This window comes from Aulonocara stuartgranti, assembly GCF_965226115.1.
Source record: "Aulonocara stuartgranti genome assembly, chromosome: 18".
NCBI classification, from domain to species: domain Eukaryota; kingdom Metazoa; phylum Chordata; class Actinopteri; order Cichliformes; family Cichlidae; genus Aulonocara; species Aulonocara stuartgranti.
This window is the reverse complement of record NC_138954.1, coordinates 20604705-20618833: the sequence shown is the minus strand read 5'-3', so window position 1 is coordinate 20618833 and position 14129 is coordinate 20604705. Positions and strand designations below refer to the sequence as shown.

Sequence of the window (14129 nt, the reverse complement as noted above, 5' to 3'; positions counted from 1 at the left end):
AATGAACGCACAATTTCAGAATGGAAAGCTAGTAGCAATGAACAAAACCCACAAATTTACTAAATTAATTCCATCTCTGTGAGAAGACGCAGTAGTGCGTGTTGCTTTGAATTGCAAAGACATTGCAGAAATGCTACCAGGCCCCGAGCATATATTTTTAATAAAAAATGTTGGAATGAATTTACATTTTCAACATAATTTTGTAGGCCAAGCAGCATTGTTAATTAAAATGGATGAAGTGCAATATTTGTGTCTGTTGGTACCACAAGTGCTTTGAGAAATGCTGTCATGACCAGCGCTTTGAAGCACTTCACAGACACAGCAGCGGCAGCAGAAGTGAAAATATGCATCTTTAAAATGTGTATATAGAGGATACACATTCATGTCTTTTTTTTTAGAACACTGTCAACACAAAATGTTTAATTATTAGTACAGATAAGAGTTGTAATACATAGCTTGCAAAGATGTACATTTTCTTACCACGGTGAGTGCGTTATTTCGTCTTACAATGTGTTGTATTTTTAATTCCCACCGAGGCTTTAACTTTGATGCAATCACTTGAGTCACTGGGTGCATTTATGCTAAAAATACATGCACTTGACACTGAGTCATTTTATAAAAGTGTGCCCATCAAAAGCTATATGGGTCTGAAAACCCGTCATTTGCACACAAGCAGTTGAACTCACTCTGAGGTCATTTGTACCACCAGCTGCAGGGAGGTAAAGCCTGAGTTGAGGAAGTTGTCTCTGTACTGGCTCATCTTGATGGCAGCGAGCCAGTCCTCGACTGAGCTGAAGGTGTTGACGTCGGGTATGGATCTGTCCAGCAGTGGCTGAGAGGGCCTGGTGCAGAGGAGAACACCAAGAGCAAGGCGGGGAGGAAGATGAGATATAGTTGGGCTTTGATGCAATATTAAGCACAGACTTAAAGAGAAGGAGAGTAAAGCTGATACTGGTGTTTTCATGGGTGTGTGCCATAGGGTGCAAGGAAACTAGGGAGAGAGAATTTATTAGTGAATATTGGAATGTATCTCAAATATAAAGTGTAAAGGGATTCAGTATCATGAGGCACATCTGCCACTCCTTCTTTGAATGCCACACAAGAAAGATTTTCTGCAGGTAATCGGTAACTGGTCGCAATTGCTTGGCTTTAAAATATGTGGAAGCCTGGAAAAAAAGTAGTGCAGGAACCTGAAACTCACAGTTCACGGACAGACAGACCACATCCAATCTGGCTGACGCTGAGAGAAACTGTGAGGACGGGTGCCAGAGATTGTACAAAACAAGTCCAGTATTTCACAAAAAAGTAAGGAAAAAAAAATACGTGCTCTGAATGTGTTCTGAAAATATATGTAAATGAGGTGTTTCATTCCATTTTTTATCTTTTTGAAAACGTGTTTTGCTCCATCTTCACGGGGTAAAAAAGTGAGAGTTCCTGAAACCAGTGTTTAGGTTGGATAAGAAGGAGGAAAAGTGCAGTTTGACGCAATCAATAGCAATAAATTCATGCTTAATTCATGAGAAGATAAAACGGTGCACATATGCATGCTGGGCTCATTCGAAACAAACAGTGTGTTAAAGACTACATGCATAAGGAGAAGCGTCAGTGTGTACTTAATGTCAGTTTTTGGATCAATTTGTTTCTTACGTGTACAGATTTTTTTTTACTCACACTGCAGGAATATTGGCTACAGCTTTGAGGCTGGCGGGGTTACGGATCATCTTATCCAGAGTACTGACGATGTCTGTGAAGCGGGGTCGCACGTTGCGGTCTTTTTGCCAACAGTCCAGCATCAGCTGGTGCAAGGCGCTGGGGCAGTCCATGGGTGGTGGCAAACGGTAGTCCTGCTCAATAGCATTAATTACCTATGAGAGAGAAAGCAAGATGTTGTCTCTTACAAATGAAGATAGCTGCTAATTCCACACCATATACCGCACTTGCAGTATGTCTCTCAAACACTTACTGTCAGTAAGAGTGTTTTCTACAAGCTGGTTACATTTTTTTAATAATTTGACTTATTTTATGGCTGAAACTCAATCCTGCCTCATCACAATGCAACAAGAACACAACTGCAACCCTCCCCATATGGACACTCCCTCTGGTCAATATAGTGACAGTTTGCATTCAGGATGATGTGCCCTTCCTCTTGACTCTATCCAATCACATATCACTCCTATAGGACAGATTGAGGAAAGAGAGAGGACAGAGAGCAGGGGCAGTGTCACTAGAAAGGAGCCCCTGGGGGGGATGGGCAGATTGCATATAATTAACACTGTGAAGTATAGCCACTTGACACATGACTTTTAAAAGCTTCACAAGCTATCAGGACTCATTAAAAAGACGTTATGACAAAGAATTTAAGGGCAGTTAGAGTAAAAGACTTCTATTATATAAGTTTGATCAGAACTTGACAGAAGTGGAGTATCTTCACCTTGTTTTGTTTTCTTTGTTAGTTATAAAAGGTTTTATGTTAAATAACATATAGACAATGAGATCACTTTAGATATATTTAAAGGAAATATGCAATGTTGATTCAGTAGCTACAAAAGCAGACGCTGCAAAGACTAATGATTACCAAGATTGCTGCAAATTGATGGAACCGGTGCTCACAAATATCCACATTATCCACACTGTCTGTAGATTTAATCTTTTTTTCTTTTTTTTTTGCTTACTTGCAAGATGAAAGTCTGATGAAAGATCGTGTGTAAAAGATAGTCATTAAAAGTTAGGTGCTGCTCTGTATATCGCCAGCTCCACCCTGGAGTTGAGTGCACCTCAGCAGATTCTTGACAAATGGTGCATTAGAGAAGAGAACGCACAAGTGAGGGGATATGAGTTAGGAGGGGGTATAGAGAGGGGCTTTGATGCAATATTAAGCAAAAGGGATTTCAAGAGAAGAGGAGAAACAGAGGTTATGGTGTTTGTGTGGATAAGTGAGAGGATGCAGGATAGAGAAAGAAAGTGTGTGCGTGCGTGCGAAAATTTTTGTGAGAGTGTGTTTTAAGTGTGTAAGAGAGTGTGGACTGAGCAGCCGGACATGCTGAGTGGTGCTAGTCCCACCAGGCAGTGTTTGCTGCTGGCCCACTGAGGCAACATCTGCTGGTTTGGACGGTCCTTTTGGAGCGAGGTCCATAGAGGCCTGATGGTTGGCTAGTTGTCGCACTAAGGGAGCTAAGGGAGAGAGACCTCATAGTATGGGACTATATCCAATGGTTGCGTGTGTTTGTGTTGGTGCCTGTGAGCGTGGACGTTATCCAAGCGGACATGGGGAACAAAGCAGAGCTCTCAGCAATCATTCATTGCTCTCAAAAGCTGGCCAGGAAGGAAAGGGGATAGTGTGAGGCTGTGCCCATAATAAGTCTGCTTTCAAAGTCAGAGTCAAGGGCATCTTCAGTAATGATGCTTTGTGATGCAGGCTGATAAAAATGTGTGATTTATTACAGCTTCCTCCCTTATGAGTTACCCTTGATTGTGTATCTATAACTGCATCTGTACGGAAATGGCTGTTCAATTTAATGAGGCTGTTTATTCAGATTCAGGTTTATTCTTTGTTCTATCGGAACTCGGAGACATGATAAAACTTAACTTAGATGTTGAGTTTTTGGGAACATCTCATGAAATGAGCGCTTAAAATCTTTAGTGCTGATTTTATGTTTAATTAGTACTTAACTGACTTTGTGTTGTACTACACCTGCTCGTCCCAACTGACTTGAACTCCATTTACAGTGTAATATCCTGCCCAGACATGCTTTTTCAAAATGCAATCATAATATTTATTTGTGTAGTTTTAACCACTTACATCCTGGTTGGACATGTCCCAGTAAGGCCTCTCTCCAAATGACATCACCTCCCACATGACGATGCCGTAACTCCACACGTCACTGGCCGAGGTAAATTTTCGGTAAGCGATGGCCTCTGGTGCTGTCCACCTCACTGGGATCTTCCCACCCTAAAAGAATAATAAAAAAAGAGTTGAATTTCTAAGTTTAGATTACACATATTACAAAAAAATGGGCGTAGCTTTAAACCTCCATTCTTTTAAAAGGCCAACAGGGGTAATACGCGTTGTTGCAAATAGACTTCTGTTCCTCTAAAAGTCTATGAGAAAATGGCTTTCTGATGTGATTTGACTTGTCTATGGTGGGTGTGGTTCAGGAAGTTGTCTGAATCAGAAGATCAGTGGTTCGATCCCCGGCAGTCTGCACATCAAAGGTTCCTTTGATTCTGAACCCTGAGTATCCCCTGATGGATGCAACCATGTGTGTGCGCAAATATTAGATAAGGTGCTTGGATATAGAAAAAAAGCTCTTGGATGAATGAGGCTTACAATGAAAAGCATTTTGAGCGCTCAGTCAGAGTAGAAAAGCACTATGTAGGCATATTTCAGGTCATACTATATAAAACATTAAGTCTATTTAGTAAATTTTGGTCAATTCGAAGCTGAGAAAAGAGGATTATCCAGTAAATGCTCATTGGCTACAGACTTGTGATTGACAGGTCAGTAGCCAGCGAACGTGTGGTTTCACAATCTGATCTGCCACTCGCCATCAGATCCAGTTTAAACATGTCAAGACAGTGACGCAAAAAGTGCTCATCTTGAGGCATAAAAACAGTGATGTCACAGTAGCTACATCCATCCTGTATACTGTCTATGGCTGAGATTGCTCTCTTACAAAACAATATTCTTTTCAGCTTTAGTATGTTGAAGTCAGCCCCTTTCCTGAAACCCACATCAGTACTCTCAGCTGTTCTAGTCCATCGCTTTAACTCTTTATTCTCTCATCCAGCAAGTGCAGCCAAAAAAACAGGGAGGATTCTGCCTCAGTATCAGCAGCATCCAACACTCATCAACCAACTTTGCATTTAGTATATCCTTTCTCATACTCCAGTTTTAATAAAAGAAGATAGGACCGGTTTTCTGTGCATACACCGAACACCTCTGCCTGTAATTGGGCTACGTGAGCCCCCAGGCAAACCATGCACCCTGTTGATTGAAATTGACAGCTGCTTGTTTCCCATCACACACACGTGCACACATACAGGCGCAGTGGGATAACATATGCACAGGCACAGAGAGGATTGTGCCACACACACACACACACACACACACACACACACACACACACACACACACACACACCCCTCCCACTGGACCTTCCCTTATAGCTGAGTTGAGCTTGCCACCAGTTTAATAATGCCAATTAGCTGAACCTGAGCATTTGCAGATAAGCTGCTGTTGGAAACAAACCCAGGAGAAACCTACACAGACCACCCTGTTCCCTGCTGACTTTCTAGGAACGACAGGAGAAGAGAAGAACCACAGGGAGAGGCGGGTGGAGGCAGAAAAAAAAAAGGGAAATGAATAAGACACCGAAAAAAATGGTGATTTGGGGTGTTTTCATAATGCTGGCTCACATGAAATGTTGAACAATACTAATGCTAAACAGGCTTATTCATGCATAAATGTCTGTGTTTAATTTTGGATTACAGAACACTGTCACATGGCGCTGCAAGAGGTGGAGAGGCTGACCTCATTAGCGAGCACCTCTTTGACCTTGGAGACGTTGCTGACCCCGAAAAGAAGTTTAATATCTGACCTTGAGTGGTGCTAGATGCAGAGACAACGCTCTGACTGAGAGCATCAGCCGGTGAAGAAAAAGCACTGAAGAAAGTAGACAATGCTGCAGTGTGTGGTTGCGGGAGTGTGTGACACGCACAAAATGAGAGAACAAGCAAGAAAGGAAGAGAGGAAGAGATCAATAGATGAATAAAGGCTATATAACCCCACTGACTTCAGTGCTTTTCTCATATCTCAAGACTAGTTCATATCTGAATCGTTTCATCTAAACTGAGACCCAAGGGCACTTTCTCTTGCTCTTTCTTTTCTCTTAGGGCAATCGAACTACACTGATACAGGCAAAGCATTGCCCCCTGCAAAAATATAAAATGACTCATTTTCTCCTTTTTCATCTGTCACACTGTCGGGGCCAATGCTTCACATCAATTATTTTGTCTGGACGAACATATATGAGATGAGCAATAAATGCAGAATAACACAAAAATAAAACAGCTGCTCCAAGCACAAAAAAAAAAAAAGCTTTCTATTACGTCCTCGCTTTGTCATTACTTGCTTACTCCCTTCCTCGCTTTGTACATCTGGTCTCATGCCCCAGGACCCTGTTGGGATATGAGCTCAGTGTCGTTGGAATGGCCTGAGCAAAGACACAGGCTTCACAAGAAGCTTCCTGTGCGCCTCCAATGAGACAGACATTAGTAATAACATTTCCAAGGCGGGTGAGTCAGAGGCAGCTATGCAAACCCTTAGTAATTACTGCTGTGGGCCAATGATAACTGCCAAAATCCAGCTTTAATAACATGAATTGCTGTGGAGTCCATGCATACAGGGAGGAAGGCAAAAACATAATAAAAAGCACTGGTGTATTTATTTTTTTATTTGTTTTTTTCAGTAGAAAAAGCATTAATACCGAGGGAGACGAGTTAGAGGGGTAGCAGAAGTGATGTTGGGAATTAAAATAGACCTAATGTCAACACAAAAGTACAAATGCTTTTGCGTAGCCTTGAAGCATTGGGGTGCGTGGGGGGTTGGGTGTTTGTAATACTGTGTGGGCTACTGAAAAAGGAACAAGCTGTTTTCTGTTTGCCTTGAAGTGAAATATTGCCCCTTAAGCAGAATTCACACACTCCAATTATCTTGGACAGTTAACTGAGAATCTATGTGTAGATGAGCCAAAATGCACAGCAAGATTTGCACCTGCACAATGTCTAGGCCTTGACGATACCAAGTGATGCTCCCTCGGTAATAATAAAAAAACGCAACAACAACAATAAAAAAACAAACAAACTGGGTGACATTCAGTGCCTGAATTCCTGGGAGGTTTGAGTCTAGCTTGTAATAAATAAGTAAGCTGCTTTTGGTTTTTGTTGTTGTTTTGATTTTCACACCCGCCCTCGTATTGTTTTTTTCTTCTGTTTACTAAATTTGATCACATCAGAATTTTTGCTTCCTTTCTTGTTTTTTTTCCTCCCCTCCTTTTGGCTATTTTAACGATTGTAGCTCACGCAGCAAGACATTTTTGCACACATGATTCCCTTCAGCATACCTCGAACAGACTTTGCCATACAGTATGTCACCAGAGTAAGATTAAAGTAATGTGACTGGTTTCCACCTGGTTGTGGCTGCCTGTGACAGGTTGTGACCAGCTTTGACAAGCTAGTGATGTGTTTGAAGTGCATCTGTAAAGGAGATGCGCCGTGGCTGTCATAGCGAGACAAGCATGTTCTCATGACAGCACATTTGGTGGTCAGGTACTGTGTGTACTTATTGGTGTCTGTTATGGTCCCCTGGCTCAGCAATATCAGTGTGTGGGTGTGTGTGTAGATAGTAGGATATGAAACACCTGTCATGTCTTTGCAGCAGCTCAGGATACGAACCACCAACATGCCAGATAGCTTCATGTAGACTGTCACTGACATGGTGATGCAGAATGGAGTAAAATCTAGAACACATATACCTGTCACAGCACAATCAACAGTCACCACTAATATGCAGCAAAATCACAGATAAGCTTACCGGAATTTAGAAAAAAAAAAAAAAGCCCAGTGTTTTGCCTTTTTCACTCATCTTATTTCACTTCACAGAAGCTATTTAGAGATTCTAAATAAACGTTCTCCTTCGTGTGGAAGACAAATATGTAGAGCTCCCTCTCCGTGTTTTCATTTCTCCCCCATTCCCTCTTTTCCTTGCCTTTACTCCTCCAACTTCGCTAATCCATTTCCAAACAATGCACACTGAAATGGACTTGAGCACATTTACTTAGGCTGGAGAGAGTGCTCCATCAACATCGTTTTAATGAAATCCTGAGAGCAACGATCTGCCCTGGATGTCTGCCCAAACAGATGAAGAAAGAAGAGCGAAGGAATGGAGAGGAAAGGGGCAGAAAGAAAGAGTGACACAAAGAGACGGAGAGAAAATAGAACAAGAAATTTAAAAAAAGAAAGAAAGGAAAGTGGGTTGGTGACTCAGATGTTGGTTTCTCAGATCCCCATGGGGATGTCTGATGGAGGGAAGGACATAGGTCTTTATGTACAATGAGGTAATGCAAATCTTGAGGGAAGCATATTTCAGAATGCACTCTCTAAAGATCCCAAATAGGCTGGCATTCAACAACAATCTCCTTCTGCTGTCAGATTTAATTTAGTAAATACATTTTAAAATGTGTCCAGTAAAGCAATAAAGAACAGATAGTGTACTATTTTAATAATGTATAACTCTAAATAAACCAATATAACATCTATCCAAACTCTAAGCCAGTGAATTTATAACTTCAGGTATCCTATTTATTGTTTTAAGCTATCAAATACATTTATGTAAAACAAACACAGTTAATTTTATAACTACTCATAACAGTTGGAAAACATTTGTAATCAAGAGTGTTTATGCTTCAATGATCCTGAAGGTGGATATAAACACCTTTAAATATAAACTTAGCACGCTTTGCTGTGCTTTGCTGTGCTTTGCTGCTCAATTCTTTGGCTTTTCTAGAATGGACCTAAAACAGCTGTTTAGGCTGTCAAAGCTTCACTACCAAAGGATGCAAGTTTTTGTTTTTCCCAGCTATACGCCCACAGTGCTATACAACTTTGTGTGCGCCTTAGTAACACAACCATAGGATCTGTTTCTGTGTAATGCATTCAAGTTGTCTTTCTTTACTGCATCTGCATGTATAGCAGAGGAAATAATTCCCCCGCTGAGTTTGTTAGTTTGCTCACTTATAATGAAATGAACACTATCTAATTTTTATAGGAGTTTCATTTTAATGGAGAGAGACAGAACATCAACCAAAAATCCAGAAAAAAACAAACAAATTACATAGAAGTTTTAACTTGATTGTATGTCATTGAGCGAAATAAATATTTCATCCCCAAGCAAGACATGACTCGGTGGTGAAACCCTTGTGGCGTTTCTTGTACTTGGTCACCAGGTTTGCACACATCTCAGGAGGGATTTTGGCCCACTCCCCTTTACAGACACTCACTAAATTATTTGGCAACTCAAAGCTTAACCTCCCTCCACAGGTTTTCTATAGGACTGAGGTCTGCAAGCTGGCTATGCTAGTTTATGACCTCAACGTACTTCTTCTGTGCCACTCCTTTGTTGTCTTGGCGTTATGTTGTGAGTCACTGTCATGTGGGAATACCTATTCATGACCCTATTCAATGTTCTGGCTCAGGGATCGACGTTCTGGGATTCTGGGTGGGTTATGGGGGACAGAATTCCACTTCACTGCTTGTCATTTCATTCAATGACATGCAAGTCAATTTATCACTTCAACACAACACTTATATTTTTGTGGTTTTTTTTTTTTTTTTGGGGGGGGGGGGGGGGGCATTCTGGCTCATTTCATTAAAATTAAACTACCATAAAAATGAGAAACTGTTCATTTCTTTATAAATGAGCAAGCTCAAAAGTTCAGAAAGGGATCAACTCAAACCACTGTAATAGAATATAGAGGAAATCATTTCATTTCAGAGAAAAAAAAATGAATAACTGTACTTTCTGTAGTTTTATTTTCTACTATATGTCCTTTTGACTTTTTACTCCTTTAATTGGTAATGTTCACCCTGCATCAGTAGCATTTTGCATTACGCTTAACTTACAGGCCTCGGCATATCTAGCATCTACTGACACGATCAAATTAACCCGAGCAAGTATCTCATTTTGCCTGTACTACTCTATGCTCATATTAGAAATTAACCTTTGTCCCAGAAATCTTTTTGCAGGATGCAAAAAATAGACAATTATACCCTCAGATGCACTTGCAGTTTTATCAAATTGTACCAAATCCTGAGCATGACAGCATATTTTAATGCTACTGGTATTTTGTAAAATAAAGTGCATTTAATGAGACAATATCAAATAATTATAGTCAACATCACTACTTTTATAGCACACCAGCAGAGATGGCGTTGCTTTCACTGATTTGAAAGGATTCAAAATAGAAATTTTTACTCAGATGCAAACACAGTCAAACAGCCACAGATGGCAAATGTCAGATGGTGTCCATCTTTTACTAACTCTGGAAAACATGACAGAAGATCTAAATCACAGCAGAGTGTTTTGTATGCACACTCACTCTTTGATGTGGAGACCTGGTATGGATCATGTTTCTAATTACAAAAAAAAAAGGGTCTGTTCAACATTAACATACTTTTGCTGCTAAATTAGTCCCAAGACTGAGCGAATGCAGCTCTATCATCTGACAAAAAGTAGCCATGAAATAGCTTAATTAATGAAATACAAAAAAAGACATGAACAAACCAGCAGAATTAAGTGGGATGTTTAGGATTCTGTGACACATCATTGGCTCAGTTCCTGTTAGCAGTGTCTCCAGCTTGATAGGTGACTTAAATGGGAAGTGAGTCGGGGATCTGCTTGGTCACTGCACTGGTAATGTAGAGGTAGGGAATCAATGAGTGAAACTGGCATCTCAAAGTACAGGACTGTGCAAAAGTCTTGAGTCACGTCTCATTTGTTGATTTTTTTTTTCCAAGGAGCCAGACTTCATTCAAGTCAGTCAAGCATTAAAAAAGTCACTTGAGGAATAAACCAGTGTTGCGTCTACACATAACAGACAACTTACTAACTTTAAATTGTATCTTTAGACACTTTTTTAAAGCAGCAGCCTGCCACTAAACCACAATTTCTCCCCATCTCTTTTGATGGATCCATGAAAAATGTTAAAATAATAATAGTAGCAAACTCAAACTGACACAGGACCTGAGAGATGTACCTGGACCTTCAAGTGATCCATCTACTGTTTGATGCAGCCCCATCAGAAATGGTCTCAGTGGAAGGGTGGCTGTTAAAAAGCTATTTTTAAGGAAGAAAAGGCTCGGGTATGCCAATTACGTATTATTGTATTTCCATGTATATTTGCACGTTTCAATAAATTGCTGCATCTACTTCCCAATTTCCTAACAAAATACACAAAAATGAGGGAATAATCAAAACTTTTTCACAGACCTGTACAGTATGTGCTTAAAGGATAGAAATGAACTTGACAAAGTACAAAAAATAAACCAGAAAGAAAGGTGGAAAATGGTGCTTAGCATTTGATGCATGACACAAAAATCTAAACGAAAGAGCATTTGTTTACTTTTGGCCTGGCCAATATGGATATGTTCCCATTTTACTGTTTGTTTACCCTGTCCCCTCACTCCTAGCACATAAATATTTCACTAGAAGTGGAATAGACAAGCCAAAAGAAAAAAAAAAGAGTGCATGGGCCCGAGGCCAGCAAGAGTGGTAAAGGATGCAAATAGAATACAGACAAATGACAGAAACAACAGCGCTGTCCACATAGTGTGAGCGCTCGAGTGGAGCTGAATGTCACTCAGGTCACAGGGATTTGACGGATGAGCTTTGTTACTGGCTCTGTGTGACCTCGCCTTTCAACCTCTCTCAGCTTCAATGACACAAGAAAACGCACCCATGTGCACACACATGCACAGAGAGAGAGAGAGAGAGAGAGAGAGAGAGAGAGACCCTTATGAACACATGTATATCTAAGAACATGGCACAAACACACACCTCTAAACACACACTTGCCAGCTTAGGCACAACATACAGTGCGCATCGTGTGACATGCAAGCCAATGACAGTCTTCCCACATTGTCAGCTGAGGCACAAGCAAAAGAATTCCTGACCCATACCTACCCTCACTGCTACCTTACGGGCATGAACTTTAAATAGAAAGGGTAACTTAAGGTTATGTATATAACCCCGGTTCTCTGAGTAGCATGAGTGAGTGTCTCACTATGGGAACGCCTCCTGCGTGACCTCATCAGAAGCTCAAATACCATTACGCCAGCCCTTACAGGCTGGCTAGGTGACGCCCATGTCAGGAGGGGCCAGTGCCTCCCTATATAATAGGCTGACATAGCGTCAGATGTCATTCAAAACAAGCCCACCTCTTCCTCGCTTCCATAGCAAGGAGGGCGGTCTGGTGAGACACTCACTCGTGCTACTCAGAGATCCGGGGTTATATACATAACCTTAAGTTCTCTTTCATAGCATTCGTTTCGTGTCTCACTATGGGAGAAATACTGACTTCCGGATTGCCAGACATGCCTGTTAAGAAGACAACTGTCCCCAACAGCACTTGACAGGGGAGAAGCCCCCACCTGGGAAGAACCTGCACTGAGGACTGAATGTGCTAGGTTAGGTGCTGTCACATCTAACCTGTAAAACCTAGCAAATGTATGAGGTGAGGTCCAGCATGCAGCTGCACACACCTCCTGAATAGAAACTCCCCTAAAGAGAGACTTTGAGGTTGCCAGACCTCTAGTGGAATGCGCACGCAAGCCAGCAGGGGGCTGAAGGCCCCTGCTAGTATAGGCCAGGGCAATTGCTCCTACTATCCAATGGGAGAGGCGCTGTTTAGACACAGGCTTTCCCATATGTGATTTAGCCCAGGACACGAACAGCTGGTCACTTTGTCTGACACTCTGGGTTCGGTCCATGTAAATGCGCAGAGCACGGACTGGACACAAGGTATGCAGCCGCTGTTGCTCCTCTGAGGAGAAAGGCGGTGGGCAAGAGGCCGGCAGTTCTATAGGGGAACATGTGCCGACAACCTTCGGGACAAAGGCAGGGTTGAGCCGCATACTGACCCTCGTATTATCCGAGGAGAACTGAATGCATGACTGATGCACTGAGAGAGCGTGGATCTCTCCTACACGTTTAGCAGAAGCTAAAGCAATTAATAGAGCCGTCTTCAAGGACAAAATTTTAACTCAACCTGTTCCAAGGGTTCAAATGGGCAACAGGAGAGCGCAGCCAATACTGTGGGAAGGTCCCACGATGGAGCCAACGGCCTAGATGTAGGCAATTTACGCCGTGCACCCTTCATGAAACGGCATATTAAGGGATGCTGGCCAACAGTCTTCTCCTCAAAACCAATATGGCAGGCCGAAATTGCTGCCAAATACACCTTGATGGTGGAGAAGGCTTTACCCTTATCAATCAGGGCCTGAAGAAATGACAGAATCACAGCCACAGGGATGGCCTGTGATTCTATGCACCAGCTTTCAAACACACACACCACTTGTGCTCATATAGCGTCATAGTAGATGATGCTCTAGAACAGCGGTCCCCAACCTTTTTTGCGCCACAGACCGGTTTATGCCCGACAATATTTTCAAGGACCGGCCTTTAATGTGTCGCGGATAAATACAACAAAATAAAACTAGCACACGTGAAAAGACCCAGGAAAACCGAGTTAACGATCAAAACGATAACAAAATAACGCTGAAAACCGATAAATACCCTGAAAACCATACATTTCACACCTGAGCCTCAACTCGCGCGGCCCGGTACCAGACGACTCACAGACCGAGGCCCGGGGGTTGGGGACCGCTGCTCTAGAACACTGAATAGGGTCGATAACACTATGAGGGAGCCCCACTGTGTTCAGGTTAAACCACTCACGGGCGAAGCCCATAGAGCTAGCCTCTCTGGGTGGGGGTGGAATATTTCCCCCCGTGCCTGACACAGTGACAGCAGGTGGACACTGCTCCAGACTATCAGTCTGTGTGCCAGTGTGTGTAACTTGGGGGACCCCAGACCGACCTGTCTGTTGATGTAGGCCACAACGGTGGAATTGTCCGGACTCACTAAAACATGATGACCTCTCAACCAAGGGAGAAAGTGTTTTAGCGACAGGTGAACCACCAGCAGTTCCAGTGGGTGGAGCGCATGTGAGGGCCCCATTCCCCATTCACTGTTCTGCCCTCGTGGGTGACCCCCCAGCCCGAAAGAGAGGCATCTGTGGAAATCACCTTCCTGGCTGAAACTGCCCCCATGGCAATGCCCTGAGACAAGAAACCTGGCCTCTTCCACTCGCGGAGAGCGAGTGAACAGTCTGCAGAGTCTCTCACGTGACGGTGGCCGTCTCGGTGAGGGTCCAGTCCCCGCGAGCCCACCCATCGCTAAAAGCCTCTCATGTGCAGGCGTCCCAGTGTTATCGCCACTAGAGAAGAGGCCATCAGACCGAGCAACCTCTGGCACTGTTTGAGGGTAACTGTGTTGCCTCTGTGAACCAGTGCTA

General features: G+C 42.5%; 2 protein-coding genes across 3 annotated transcripts in view; one reads left to right on the top strand and one right to left on the bottom strand.

Annotated features, from left to right (window-relative positions):
- LOC309693852 (uncharacterized protein) overlaps nucleotides 1–14129 on the top strand; it is a 548750-nt gene that overhangs the window by 77134 nt on the left and 457487 nt on the right. The gene's annotated exons all lie outside the window — the stretch shown is intronic.
- The window catches only part of ephb1 (EPH receptor B1), a 187732-nt gene that overhangs the window by 4303 nt on the left and 169300 nt on the right, over nucleotides 1–14129 (bottom strand). For both annotated transcript variants that reach the window (XM_082513439.1, XM_082513440.1), the window contains exons 13-15: nucleotides 3800–3949; nucleotides 1672–1865; nucleotides 687–842 (exon numbers count right to left, since the gene is read on the bottom strand). In XM_082513439.1, the coding sequence (XP_082369565.1) occupies nucleotides 687–842; nucleotides 1672–1865; nucleotides 3800–3949 (500 nt within the window). The remainder of the gene's footprint in view (nucleotides 1–686; nucleotides 843–1671; nucleotides 1866–3799; nucleotides 3950–14129) is intronic.